This window comes from Sturnira hondurensis, unplaced genomic scaffold (genome assembly GCF_014824575.4).
Source record: "Sturnira hondurensis isolate 20B ecotype Veracruz unplaced genomic scaffold, ASM1482457v3 Scaffold0009719, whole genome shotgun sequence".
Classification (NCBI taxonomy): Eukaryota; Metazoa; Chordata; class Mammalia; order Chiroptera; family Phyllostomidae; genus Sturnira; species Sturnira hondurensis.
In genome coordinates, this window is record NW_028082350.1 from 16,773,808 (window position 1) to 16,788,933 (window position 15,126).

General features: G+C 50.6%; 1 protein-coding gene across 4 annotated transcripts in view; it reads left to right on the forward strand.

The window, feature by feature from the left end:
• The window catches only part of NBEA (neurobeachin), a 465,797-nt gene that overhangs the window by 218,435 nt on the left and 232,236 nt on the right, over positions 1-15,126 (forward strand). For all 4 annotated transcript variants that reach the window (XM_037057645.1, XM_037057647.1, XM_037057648.1 and 1 more), the window contains one exon: positions 6,959-7,023. In XM_037057645.1, the coding sequence (XP_036913540.1) occupies positions 6,959-7,023 (65 nt within the window). The remainder of the gene's footprint in view (positions 1-6,958; positions 7,024-15,126) is intronic.

A 15,126-nucleotide genomic window follows, 5' to 3' on the forward strand; every position in this document is an offset into this window, starting at 1 on the left:
GTTTACATAGTTCAGGAACCGGTCTCCATGGTGAGTCTGGTACCCACCGTAAGTAGTTAGTCCAGCGTTGCGGACTCCATCCCCGTAACGTCTGTGGCTGCCGGTTGTGCTTCGTAACCCCCCGCTCCCCGGCCCCGTTTCATGAGGCCCCTCAGCCCCTTCCCGTCTGGCAGCCGTCACTTCAGCCTGTGTATCTATGTGTCTGTTTCTGTTTGGTTTTGGTTTGTTTTTAATTCGTTAGATTCAACATGTAAGTGGAATCATACCGTATTTGTTTTCCTCTGGCTTCTGCCACTGAGCATAACACCTTCTAGGTCTACCCTGATTGCCGCAAGCGGCCAGATCCCGTTCTTTACGACTAATATCCGTGGTGTGTATGTATCACACCTGTCTGTCCACGCACCTGTGATGGGCACCTGAGCTGCTTCCGCGTCTTGGCTGTGGTAGCGGATGTTGCAGTGAAGCCTTCTAAGTACATCATGTCGTTTTAAACTGGTGTTTTGTTTTCCTCGGATAAACACCCAGAAGTGGAGTTTCTGGGTCATGAGGGAGCTCTAGTTTTAGTTTTTTGAGGAACCTTCTTACTGTTTTCCACATCGGCTGGCTGCATCGTTTGACAGTCCCACCAGCTGGGCACGAGGGCTCCCCTCGCTCCACAGCCTCGCCAGAACCACTGTGTTGATTTACCGGTGACAGCCATTCAGACAGGTGTGAAATGATATCTCTTTGTGGTTTTATAATGGTTTTTGTTGTGTGATTTAGTTTAAACTTAGGTGGTCATCAAAAAATAGGTCTTGGAATGTATGTCCCACAAGCTACAGACTGCTGCAGGGTTTTGATGTGCTAAACAGTTTTAAACGTTCTTCTTTTGTCGCACTTTAAGAACTGAAGATATTCAAAACCACATCATTATTAAATCTTTGCATATTTGAATATGACAAACACACTTTCTAAGTATCCGTATTTATTTTTAATTCTTTTAATTTCAAAAGGTGTAAATCTTGAAACTTTATTTAAAAATTTTATTCTAACTTGTTGGTTTTCTACCCAAATAGATCTTAAAATCTGAAACATTTCTTCCATTTCTTATTTAATAAAAGTTGGTATTTCTTGATATTTTTTCCAGTCATTTCTAGTCGCAGTTATTTCTCAACAGGGAAATGTACCCTCGGCAGTTCAGCTGAGCATGTGAATATCCTTGTATTTCGTATGTATTTTTAGATTCAGAAGATGCTCTGTGTAAAACAACGCAGATGATTTTGTATCATAAATACAAACACATGCACATGTGTATTCACAGATACTCATAGGGGTATTTGTAATGAGTTGTTGTCCATGTGTTTGCATAACTCAGCAGTCGGCTGAGTTCCTGGGAGTCCTCTTTGTATTGACCGTGTACAACCCCCGGCTTTCCTTTGGCTGACCGACCAGACGCGTTGCCGTGTCTCCTAACGGCTTTTCCGTGGCCGCCCTTTGCGTTGGTAATCTGTCGCTTGGAACTGCTCACTGATTAGTCATTCCTGACGTTCATGTTGTCCTGTGGTGCTTCCAGCGAGGTGTTCTTGAAACTAGACCGTGAATGCGGAAAAAAGATACTTTAGATACTTGCATATGTTCTTCTTAGTTTATTTTTGCATTATTGAAAACACTGCTCATCTCTGCTTTTCTCTCTACATAATGCGTTTTTGCTTCTCCCCTTGTGCTGATTAACTTTCACAACATACTGCACAGAATTTAGGGGCATGCCAGTTGTGAGCATTCCTTACGAAAGTTTCTGCAGAACGTGTTGCTTTCAGTGCTGGTGAGTGGTAAGTGCACATCAAGGACATAGCGAGTGAAAAATCACTTCTGGAGTGTTCCAGAAGTCCTGAGATCTCAACTTCACCTTTTATTTTTACCTTGAAATACTTTCCGCATTTTGAAAGATTTGGGGATGGACTGAGTCTGTAAGGACATAAAACTGCTCTTTTAATTTTACACAAAGCAAGAGGGAGTGAGAAGTGTGCGTGGAGCTGACCAGGAGAAAACACTGGTGGGTAAAACGAACTGCGTCCTGGGTCCAAGATTCCTGCCAGGCCATCTGACTGCCACAGAGCGACTGTGCCAGAACATAGGGGTTTCATTGTCACCCTTCTGGAACCTATTTGTCTTCAAAGTGTTTCGTTTCAAAGGATCCTTAACTTGATACCCAGTTCTCTGAAAAAGTGCTTCATCTTTGGGAAATTTTATGCATCCGTGCAGAAGAGTTAAAAAGTTGTGACAGAGAGTCTAAAGCCGCGGCAGTCCTCTGCGGGCATCGGGAGGCAGCCCAGCGAGTTGCCTGTGAAGTTTTTAAAAAGTGCGCCGTCTCCAGGAGCCTCCCGTGGTTTCCCACGGCTGTTGGCTTCTTCCGTGGTGGGGCGAGTGCGTGTGTGTCGAGGCCGCAGGAGGCCTTCTGGAACAACTTGTAGATCAGATTTTAAATACTTTTTTCCTGCCATTGCCAAGAGATTATCTTTGTTGAAACGACAGTAAACCGTCGTCTCCGTGTGTGTGTGCGTGTGTGTGTGTGTGTGTGTTCTCATGTGCACATTTCTGTGCCCAGCATTCTCTGAGCCTGCGTGAGCGAGAATGGTGGGAGCAACGGGACCCATCTGGCCAGTTCGCCCGTGCTCGCAGCGCCGTGGGCCTGAGGGGCGAGGGCGGGCGGGCGTCCTCCAGACGGTGCGCTTTGGTTGTCACAAACTTTCACGCCCCCCCTTCGGGGTTTCCCTGGATTAGTTTCACAACTCCTTGAAGCAGTTACCCAGTGGTGCGCCCTGGCCAGTGTGGCCCCGCGGGTTGGGCACCGTCCTGGGAAGGGTCCTGGGCTCGATTCCCAGTCAGGGCACGTGCCTGGGCTGCAGGTGTGGTCCCCAGTTGGAGCGCAAACAGTAGGCAGCTGGTCGATGTTTCTCTCACTTTTTCTCCCTTCCGTTCTCTCTCTCTAAAATTAGTAGTTGTGCCCTCAGGTAAGGATTGAAAAAAAAAAGAAAAACACTGACTGACTACAAAACCAAATGTGCATCAGCATAAAAAGGTACAGCCATTGCCTAACCTAGTTCATTACTCTCGTTTTTACCCGACTGGTAAGATGACACTTCCAGTCTTACAGAAATGCCGGATGGAGGCGTCTCCGAGGGGACGGCCTCGGGTTGGTAAAAATACAGAGTTCTAAGTGCGGAGGGGGATTGCGGTCTGGCTTGACCCCATTTCCCGTTTCCCCATTTTGAAGTCGTTCCGTTTGCAGGCTTCGAGGCTCACTGCTCTGCCAGCCTCAGCTCCCACTGCAGGCTTCCGTGGCGGGGCAGACAGTGGGCATGTTGGCAGGCAGATAACTAATAGCACCTAAAAAGTGACCCAGGGTGTATATATTTATTAAATTTATACATAAGGACTTTTCTGTGTTTTCCTCCAATATCACTGAACTTCTAGAATTAAAGTCTTGCCTTCATGCTGTGGTGTAGCCTCTGTGAAAACTATCCCCGTTTTTCACGCGGTTACGCAGACGAGGAAAACACGGCTCCTCCTTCGAAGGCACAGTCCTGCGATGCACACGGGAAACAGAAAGGGGAGCCGCGGTTGCAGATACTGGGGGACACCAGCAAGCAAGTTAGCATGAAGCCCTGGCCCTGGAGCATCACCGTTCAGCTTAGGTTGTGCGAAACCCTGTGTCGAGGGCGGTGTTGAGAGTTTCTCCTGATGACAGGAGATCGGGACAGTCGGCGGCAGAAGAGCAAGGCAGGCAGAGCCTCCGGGTGTGGTGTGAGGGTCCCTCGTGTGTGTGCTGAGCAGTGCTCCCCCAGGCTTCTCGGGAACAGAGCTCGGCCAGTTCTGCCTCCCCAGGAGGAGGGAAGCCCAGTGTTGGGTGAGTCATCAGTACCCCAAACAGAGGCATCTTAAAGGGTCTCATTACCTGCCCCACGCCCTTGGCTGTAGGAACGACAGGTGGGGAATTGCATGTGGGCTGTAGCTCACCCAAGGATTGCTGGTGACCTGCACTGAGCATTGGGTACGTGGCCCAATTCCAGCGGTGCTCAAAAGCAGCGTTGACAGGGGACATGGGGTCTGAAGCCACAGTTTTCTGTGCTCTGTGAGCACTGCGAGGCTGCCTTTCTCTCAACCCCCATCCGGTGTTTTCTTAGCTTCCACCGCAGACCTTTCTGAGACTCTGGTAGCTCCTGTCCTCTCTTCCTCGGTCAGTGACCTTCTGGTCACAGACCCTGTTCAGTCAGACTGTCCCCGCCAGACCCCAGGACCTGTGCCCTGTTCCCCTCCACCCTGACCTCTCGGACACGTGGGGAATGAGCAACATAGTGACACACACAAACATGGCACAGGTGTCTAGTGCTCCGTTTAGGAAGTGGCCGCACACGGAGAGACCGAAGTGAGCAGGGGCCCAGTCCCACCAGCACAGCGAGGTCCAGGAGGAGCCCCTGGGCGCGAGGATGCGCAAGAGCAAACCCATCTTTCCTCTACTTTGGGGAACTCCTTTTTAAGTGGGAAACTGGTTGGAGAAAATAGCAGCACTAGTTTCGGGCTTTGGGGGGAGGAGTTAGTACAGACCCTGGGGCAGAGCAGGATGTGGGACTTTGCCTCTCGCTGGATTCTGGGAGGTCGTCCGCTTGTCCCTTTCCACGCTGCTTTTTCTTATCTTAAATGGGCATGGCTCCCGGGAGCCTGACCACCTTCTTGTTTGTTCTTCTTTGAAGACCTGCCTAAGGCCGCCCTTTAGTCAGCGTTTCTATCGGAATAACCCAGACTCTGCATTCCCCTTTGACTTGCCTTCATCACTTGGAGCCGGACACACGGACACTGAAGACAGCCTCAGACTCTCCACATGTGCGCCCTCTTCAGGGTTTTCACGGCACTACCACCACGCTCCGTGCCGTCCGCGGTAACAGCTTCACAACCTTGTGTGACCCACCCTTCCACTTGGGCCCTTGACGCAACTTTCCCATTCAGTCCTGGAGGCTCTTCTTCGTGACGTCTCCTGGTTTCATCTCCACGTTCAAAACTCGAGTGTAGGTCCCTCTTGTCTCTCCTGGAAGGGTCTGTACAACAGTTCCCTACCGTGTCCCTCGCTCCGAAGTGACACGTCGCTCCTCTACAACGCGGGTTTCCAGGAAGCAGTCTTGCCGGCCTCCACTTCGCCGGCTTTCTCGCCGGCAGGGCCACACACCCGGAGTGTTGCCCTCACTCGATTCTGCTGCCGATCTGCGCAGGTGGCGGACACGCTGCTCCGGGCTGAAGGCACCTTACACGTATTTTTTTGTTTGATCTGAACAGAGGTTTTAAAGCATTCTGCTCTGTGATCTTTTAAATACAGTGTAATGTGGGATGTGTCTGTAATATTCGATTATATACATTGTGGAGTAACTTTTTAAAAATTCTATTCATATTACAAGTTTATACTGATAAGGAGTCTAGATGTACAAAGCAAATCACTTTGAAGACGTCGTCTGCAGGAATCTGTTCTTCACAGTGACATGTTCTTCGTACATAAGAGTCAGTTCTTTAAGATAATGTCGCAGTGTCAGGTATTCCTGTAAATCGGCACATCTGGGGGGCATGGGTTTGCCATAAATGTAGGGTGTATAATGGTAATGGGCGAGATGTGTGGGGGCGGTAGTAAGTCATTTTGTCAGAATGTAGAAGAAAGAGCTCCCTGTAATTTTCAACAGAAATGATTTGAGAGATTTAATAAGCTCTGTAAAATCCAATCACAGTCTTGTCATTCTGATAAACTCACTTAAAGGCTGTGGTAACTGAAAGGCAAAGTTTGCTGAAAACAGGCGCGGAGGCCTTTTCAGGTCCCAGGTGGCCCCAGGCTGCTGCCCTCCAGTCCGGGCCGGCAGCGCCCTCTCCTGGGGAGGAGTGGGTTGAGGGTTTGTTCCTCCGAGGGTCTTCCCAGGTTCACACCCAGCAGAGTTTGTGCACGGGCAGCTACTCTTGGGGCCCCGCGCTTCCACCAGGTGGTTCGGCCCTGAAAGGGCCTGTGGTCAGGACAGAGCACCGGGGTCTGCGGGCACCTCCTGGGGCCGAGTTCATGGGCAGGGAGCTGACTGCCGTCAACTCTTAGATCACAGAGGAAAGATCTCTACGTGGGTGACGTGGGTGATCAGGGCGAATTTTTTTTTTTTGTAGAAACGTGTTAGGGAAGTGTTTATTTATGGGGCCTTTATCAGGGATACAAATTTTAATCCAAAAAGTGCAGTTTACCAGCTATATTTAAAAAGGCCCCAACACTTGAAATCCCCGTGATAAACTGACAACCGAAAAGTCGCGCTCTGCAGGTCAGGCAGGCGGCAGCCTAAACAGTCGGCTTTCCGACCCCGAGCACCACGTGCCAGCCCCGGAGAGCCACGGTGAGGGGGCGGGGCCCGCGTGCCCACGTGCAGCCCGGGCTGACTCGGCCAAGAAAGGCGACTTTTGGACGTAGTTCTAATAGTAAATACTTTCTTTTTCACAAGTGTCAAAGGACTGGACTCTCACGCTGCATTTTCAGTGTACTTTTCAGTCCTTTGGACTGCACATGTAACTAGAACATTCTATTTCTGAATCAATGGAAATATGTTGTTTGTCTTTCCAATGTTTGTTTCTTAAACTCTGTGACTAGACTTTCCATTCCGAACCTGTCTAGTTCTATGCAGCCACGTCACGAGGCATCCGCCCTCCGGCCGGAGGGCCCTGTGCAGGGGGCCCGGGTCTGTGGGCTGCGGCCTCTTTCTGGCTCGGGCGGTGTCCACCTGGGGTTCAGTGGGAACCCAAAAACACCTTCTCAAGTGAGGACTACAGTAATATTTGTTAACTTTTTAAAAAAGATTTAGAAATACCGTCACATGGAAGTTATTAACAGCATCAGTGTGACCCTTAACCCAGATGTTGCTTTCCTTCACAAGCTCATGTTTCTGACACCTGGTTTGGTTTTTCCTTTCAGGAATGGCAGAATTCTATTCAGAAGAACGCAGGTCTTGCATTTATTGAGCTCATCAATGAAGGAAGGTAATTAATTTTACCGTTTTTAGACAACTTGTCGGTGTTCCTTTGATTCCACTGGGCACCCACTCTTACCTACCGTCTGTTCCAGAAATGTGTCATAAAAATATGTTTTAATTAAATAAGTTATCACAGAAACGTTAAAGGAACAAAGTTTAAAATGTTAGAAATACCTGCTTGGCGAGGCATGTCCAAAACGAAGGGACAGACTTCAGGGGGGGTCTCTGGGGCCTCGCGCCGCGCCTCCCAGAGTGGCCAGGTCGCCGTGTGCAGAGGGAGTGAGCCCGGGCTGCGGCCCGTCTGCCGCTGCATCTGCGCCCAGTGCTGTGCCCTGCGCCTCCCCAGCTGCCTGGCGCCCTTCGTGGGGACAGCTCTGCCTGAGCAAGTACGCCGTCTGGTCTCCAGCCGAAAACGGAAAGGATGTCAGACGCAGGAAGCAGGACCGTCTGCTCAGGAACTGATGTCGTTAATTGATGTCGTCACCTCAGTGAGGTGACGCTGGAGCCCGTCACGGCGTCTTTCTGTCGTAAACAGTCGTCCGCTCTGGGGCCCCAGCGCTTTGTTGGCAGGGACGCGCTAGGACAGAGGCGACCGTCGCCGCTTTGACATGGGCAGCTCCTGCCAGCCGAGGGCCTGCATCCTCCGAGGCTTGGGTTTCTTCTACCGCACAGTGTGTTCTTTCGGAAATGGTGCCTGGGTGTTGGCGTAATCTGTTTATTTATTTTTACTTCCAACCAAGTTTAATGAAACCGAAGAGGAAATAATGCTTACTGTATATATAAATCACCCTTATCCGGGGAGATTGTCATGAAAAAATATTTTATAACATATTCCTTTAAAACTAGTTTATATATGGTATAGAAATCCAGTTTTTTAAGGTAACTTAATAAGCTTAGTATTATTGTTTTTTCCATCAATGTATTATAGTCTGAGAAATAGTCTGTTATAACGTCTCATCTTACTGTATTATCTTTCATTTAGATATTCAATGCTTGAATTACTTTTAGTCGTAATGATATAGCTCTTAAAATGTAAATACACTTTATATTCCTGCAAAGCAAAGGATGCAGCAAATACCAGTTTTTAAAGTGATACAAATAGGCTTACATAATAACACACTGTAGTTCTTATAAAACTTTATTATTGTCTGAATTGATAATAATGGTTATTCATCCTCAGGTGGTGATGACAGGTAGAAAACAATTTTGCCTGGGACATTCATTGTTGTATCAGTTACAGAAATCTCTCGACTCACACATGTGCTAATTTTGCTCATTTGTTTCAACTGTGATGTAAAAACAATTATCTTGTCACTGGTAACTCTGAAGAGTTAACAGAATGGACCTTCACCACTGAAGATTGCAGTTACTGTGTTAGAGAAGGAGAATGATGGAAAATGTGCTAATATCAGAGGTTTTTTAGCTTTTGATACTGTTTTATTGCTCAGTGGTAGAGTTTGGGTTTATTTTTTGTTTGTTTTGTTTTTGTCTTTTTTTAGGGGGGGAATGTTTGGAATTTTAGAAAGTAGCTAAACTTTTGTTTAAATTGAAATGTATGAAAACCTCCAGAATGCACACTGTGATGTTCTCTGTGCCACTCTCGATATGTGTTTCTATTTTTATGCCAACTTGCACTCCAGCAAAGATGACTTTGGAATAATAACTGACATCTGACCAGCTGTAGGACCGCAGGAACGGGCCGTGTGCACGTCAGCGCAGCCAGTGTCTGTCGGGCACCCACTCTGTCCCCATCAGCATTCTGGGAGCTGGAACGGGGAAGGCGAAGGGGGCAGACGGGGGCCTGGCACACCCAGCACTGCAGTGATGCCAGGACTTGGGGGGCAGGCGTTCCTGAGAGCCTTGGACAGCGCACGTTGCCTGGTCTGCAAGGGCGTGTTTCCCAAACAGTGGGGCCGTCGGGGTTTTCAGGCCGAGTCTCCACGAAGGAGCCCTGGACGTGGGCAGCTGCATGGTGACTGACTGTGGGAACGGGGGTGGGCTGGGCGGAGGAGGGCGAAGGGGGGAAATTGGGACAACTGTGACAGAATAAACCAGAATTTTAGAAAGTGCATCCAAGAAAAGCTGGTGCCGTGTGGCAGGGGCAGCTCTTTCAGCAAATAGTGCCGGCACCGCTGGGCGTCCACCTGCGGAGAATAAACCCGGACACAGGCCTTGTTCCTGCACCAAAATGAACTCCATGTGGGCCAAAGCCGTCCTGTAAATGTGAAACGATGCAAGTCCTGGCCGGTAGCGCAGGCGAGAACCCAGGTGACTTGGGCATCGTGTCGACTTTGTAGATGCAACACCAGGGCCTGACCCGTGAGAGACAGAATCGGTGACTGGACCTCAGGAAACTCACCAGCATCCACTGTGCACAAGAGGCCAGGAGAGAGAGGCAGACAGAGACGGTGAGAAAACACCGGCACCAGACGCAGCCGGCAGAGGACTGTTGCCTGCCGTGTGCGACCGTGCTGTGAAGCTCTCTGCGAGAGCGCCATCCACCTTATTCGGACACGAGCCGAGGAAGACACGGTGATGGAGAGCAAGCATGTGAGTCTGCGCTCCGAAGCCCTCATCGCCGGGCCCGCAGGGGCAGGCCGCCACACGCCTGGGAAAGGGCCTGAACCCGCACCCTCGGGGACACTGACCAGGCACGATGCCGGTGGGGTGCAGCGGTGGGGTGGCCAGTGGCACCCGGCGGACGGGCAGCAGTTTGTCACAAGAGCGAGCCTGCTCTTGGCACGTGATCCAGCCACTTCTGTCTGCCCAGAGAAGGAGCGGACTCCTGTGCACAGGAGAACCTGCACGCAAAGGTTCACGGCCACTCTGTTCAAATGGCCAAAACGTGGGGGCCGCAGCCAAGGTGTGCACTCGGAGTGAGGGACAGAAGAACGCGCGTCTGTGTGACGCGTCCCGAAGAAGGGCTGGGCTATTCGTTACTCCCTGCTGAAAAGAAATTCACAGTCGCGCTGGGGGAAGACCAGCGGACACCGAGTTGCACGTCACTAAGGGAAAGGGGCAGGACGAAAAGTCGGCACGCTGTGCGACAGGAACCACGTGACGCTCGGGGAGAGGCCAAACTAGACGACGAAAAGACCGGTGGTCTCTCTCCAGGGGCTGGAGGGAGACAGAACATCCTGGAGGGTTTTCTGGGCAGTGGGCCCACTGGATGCGGCGCTGTGAGAGGGACACCCGGCGCCAGACCTTCGTCTGCTCCCACAGAGCAGGCAGCGCCGAGAGTGGACCTTGGTGTGTGCCACGGCCATCGGGTGACCGCGGTGGGCAGTGCAGACCCTGCTCAGGTCTGCTGTGGACTTGAAGCTGCTTTACAAACTAGTCTGCGAGGAAATAAGGAGCTTCCTGAAAACAAGTATATCCCAACACAGTGTCATCTTGGTTGAGAACTGAGAGATAATTAGGAAATAGGTATGTGAGAGTTAAAAAAAAAAGGAATACAATTCTGGGCCCAGGGAATCCAGTAGAGATGGGGGTGGGGAGAGACAGCTGGCCCCGCCTGGGAAGCTGGTGCTGGCTCGTGCTGACCCACACACTGCTGCGGAGCTGCGGTCGTGTGCTGGCCGCACAGAGGTGGGTCGCTCTCTGGGCCAGGTTTGCCGAGAGGGGTTTCCCGGCTGAGCAAAGGCTGCCCAAGGCTGCCCGGTGTGAGTGCAGAGGGCGAGGCGCTGCCTGAGTGTGGCGGACAGGCAAGCGGGCACAGGGGGCAGGCGGAGGTCTCCACAGGCCTGTTGAAGACAGGCGGTGGTGTCAGACTGACCGGCGGTGGCTGCCCGGTGCCCGGTGTGGGCAAGGCTGCAGCGTCTCTGGGAGCACAGGCAGGACTTCAGAGAGACTGGGTCGTGGGAGGGGAAATGGGTCTGCAGTAGCCTGACTTCGAGCCTTCGAGGCTGGGCGGTGAACAGTGCAGATGCAGTTTTCTTGGGATAACGCCGGGTGCAGAAGTCGTGACTCGGTGAGAGAGGTTTTCCCTGCGGGTGGCACTGAACTGGAGCACCTGGGCGACATCCTGTGAATCCCTGCAGCCTGGAGGTTTGGGAGTCAGCTCCCGGGCAGCGTGCAGGCCGCAAGGAGGCAGGTGTGATGCACAGGAGGAGAGAGCCGGCGGGGGGCCAGGGCCAAGCCCGTGCTGTCATGGCAGCTTCATGCCATCAGTTGGCTGGTTAGTTGCCCCGCAGGGAGCGCCCCGCCCCCGACTGTCTCACCGGGTTAGCACACTTCATCACTGGGATCTCTTCTGATGTGGTGATGATGTCACCACGATCACCCCACACTCGCCTTCCTCACTGCAGCACGCTCCCCTTCAGAACTGGTGTTGAACGTGTGTGCACAGTCACACACACTCATGGAAGGAATGCAGGGGAGAAGGCCCAAGAGGATGTGTGCGGGGGGAGGACTGGTCCGAGGGAGGATGTCACGCTGGGGTTAAGGGCCGCTGGCCGAGAGGCCGAGTGCACCTCCCAGGCTGCCGGGCAATGCGCTGGCAGTGCCACTGTGGACCCCCGCCCCGGTGGGCGGCGAGGAGTCCAGTGGGGACAGTGCACTTCCAGCAGGTGCTTCTGGGTGTGTGAAGTGTGCCAAGGGCAAGGCCAGGGGCTGGAGAGCCAGTGAACGAGGGAGGTGACGTTTGAGAAAGTGGCGATTCGAGAGCTGGGGGCAGAGCTAGGGTGTCTCGGGCTGGGGAGTGGGAGGTGAGCGGGGCCGTGGAATGTGCACAGCTGTGTGGAGTCCAGCCGGAGCACTCATGGGCGGTCCCTAGAGGGGGCAGGGCTTCTAATTTGGGGGGAGGGTGTGTCATATTTTTAGAAGGAAGGGCTTGAGTGTTTGTGAGTGCTGACAGCACAAAGCCAGTGTGGTGGGAGTGAAGAAGGGGCGTTTGTGAAGAAGGAAGCCTCTGGAAGGGGTCAGGTGAGGGCCCAGGGACCGGACTTTGTTGAAGAGCGTTGAGAAAGGATTCAGCATTTCAGTTTTGGCGGGATTCGGGCTTATTTATTTAGTTTTGTAATGCCTTCCATTCTCCACACAGGGCCAGATAGGCCATTTACTGAGAATGAGGGACACTCGGGGTGGGGTGGGTGCAGTATTGGGGAAGACAGGAGAATGCTGACAGCAGCCAGTGTGGAAGAGTAAGGGCGAGGAGAGGCAGAGGGAGCCCCACGGGCTGCTGTCTGTGGGGTGGGAGCGCTGTCCCCAGCGGCCCACGCACTGAGGAGATGGCGTGGGCCATCGAAGATACTCACCTCCCTTGCGTTGGCGAGCAGGCCGTCTTCACGGAGCACCCGTCCCCTGCCCCGCCACCAGCCCAGGCTGGACAGTTGGGCCCTCCCGGGTTCTCACGGCACCCCGCACCCCATTTCTCCATGTGCCCTTCCCGTGCTGCAGCATGAGAGCTCACGCGTGTGCGGTGTCTTTCTGCGGCTCTCTCCACAGTGCCTGTTACGACACACGGCACGGGGGTCCTGCTCGCACCCAGTCCCATCCCGGCCCTCCAGCTGACAAACCGGCGGGCTCTGGGCAAGCAGCAGGGTCTCCCTCGGAGTGCAGTTGGCATTTGCAGAGTAGCGACACCTCCGAAGGCCAGAAACAGCACTAGCCACGTTCACCACCGCTGATGCAGCGTAGGCCCCCTAGACGGGAAGGGCGTTTCTCTGTTGCTGCACGGAGTGAGTAGGTGTCTAGGGTTTCGCTGACTTACCCCTTCGGGTTGGGTCATTTCCTTGCAACACAGACCTTCCTCCTTCATCCACTTGCGCTGGGAGTCCCAGATCAGAGCCTGCCACAGTGATAGGTCAGTGGGGGCGTGGTGACGATAAAGACACGCCGCTCCGTTCACCGTGCATCTGTCCGCCGGCCTCGCTCCAGGCTCCGCATGAGTGACTGGCCTGGCCATAGAGCGTTTTTCTTAACTTCTTCTCCTAGTTGAAAGTGAAACACATAACAGCACTTACTCCTGGTTGTTAGATTGTCTTTAATTTGTCCTTGTGGGAATGAAGATAAAAATCTTTAAGTGGAAATTGTTATAAATGTTTATCCTACTTAACAGCTATGCTCCCGAACGTAATTCATCAATCATAGCTGGGGAAAGCAATTGTGCAGTTGTCTGCAATTAACAGGCCCCAAACAGTTGATGAATGTGCAGCTGAATGAAAGTGCTCCCTGGGACAGGCTGGAATTATAAACCGGATCATTTAAAGGTTCTAACAGAGGATCTTTACAATTAAAACAAAGCAAGGTTAATGGGATGTGAAATTGCCTATAATATCTTGGCAATAATAATTGGATTTTAAATTATTAAAATATGAGCTGAACTATAAAGCAAATAAGACTTGGTAAATTATGGAATTTGAGCCATCTCTTGAAGTAAGTTAATCATTTGCCTAAAATAAACCTTTATTACTTCTTTGAAAGCAGGAGGGTATAATTATTGTATATTCATAAAAAATTGTATTGCTGTTTAGAACTGAATTTAACCTAAAATTTACAAGGTTCCAATTACTGTGTTCTTTAAAATAGGGGAAAATGTGGCTTGCGTTTGTTAGATTTTGAAGAAGCCTATCGCATGCAGGTATACGCATGGTCCTGCAGCAGTAAGTGGTTCCAGCTTGTGGATCCTCCTTAACAGATGCTATTTAATAAGTAAACCACTAAGCTTTCGTTATTTGAGTTTTGGGGGTCTTTGATTTGACAAAATGCTGTATTTTTAAAAAAGGCTTTATTCCCCAAAACCATAAGATAAGGCATTTTTTCTTAGCATTGAGATTCTGGTTTAACTTTGAACTTCACATCCCTGGGGACACCTGGAAGATAGGAGTTCCCTCTTTCTATTTTTTTTCATGTAGAACCTGATTCATACCTTTTTCTTATTACTGTGTTACTCATTTTACACATGAAATAAATTATCGAATACATTGTTTTGTGAACAATAAGGTGGAAAAACCTTGTACTTTCACAAAATTCATTGTGTGGGTCATAAATAGTACTATTAATTCATATGCTTAACTTCAGACACCGATGATAAATAAAACGTGGTGAGTGAAAGTAAGATGAACAAGTGCTATTTAATAATGGCTAGGTTTCGGGTGATAGGGAAGTCTATTTCGGAATTTAGTGATCAAAGATGTCATAGGACTTACGTTCTTACACTTTAGATCGTGTTTAAAATATATGTGCTTCTGCATGTATTGAGATGGTTTTCCTCTTCTGTGAACAGCCTCAGAGACCATTTTTTCCTAGGCACCATTATTGTAATATGGTGAGAACTAAAGTAGTATTTCATAAAACAGTCATAGTTCTTTACATTAAAAGACAAAAAAGGGGAGTGATACCCTCTTTGTGGCCTATTCAGCTCTGTGTCATATGTCCCTATTTTAATTTCTTAGGGACATAAGTATGTTTTGTTATTTAAGAGCTTGCTTACTGCCAGCAAGTGCTTGTCGGGATTCAGGGTATCCGTGTCTGCGTTAGAAAACGGACAAGGATCAGCTTGGAAACGGGTGACCAGAGTGGCCTTGGCGTCTGTGGCCCGCCCACTGTTCAAAGAGCAGGCGCAGGTACAAGTGCAGCAACAGACGGCGGGGGGAGGGCGGGGGTGTTGTCCCTCGCAAAGGAATAGTGCGCGTGGCCAGGCCAAGGTCGATGCCGTGAAGGTGGGAGGTGAAGAGGCAGGGTGAGCGAGCCCGTCGAGGTGGTCCCGGCCCAGCCACTCCGCGCCTCGGTTGCGTTGCACAGGCCAGCGTCTGAAGAGCCAGGTCCTTCGACGGCATGCCCGCCGCAGTCCGATGTGAGGCTGGAGGGAGAAAAGGCCGTGGCGGTTTTCTGGGTGCAGAAGGAATACGGTACCTGCACAGGCATCCCCCAGACTTTCACACCTGCATAATTACGTTACAAACGGGAGATGAGCCTGAAGAAACAGTTAGGAAATTTTCGTTAAGGGGCTTAGTTTTAGTAGTGATACATATACATTTTACACGTGTTTCTCATCTTCAAGTAATTTATAACTGAGAAGTTAAGATTTACATGCCAGAAAAAATAAACAGTTCCAAATGCCATAGGCAGTATATAATAAAGAGCTCAGAGGTGCAAGTAAATAATTCAG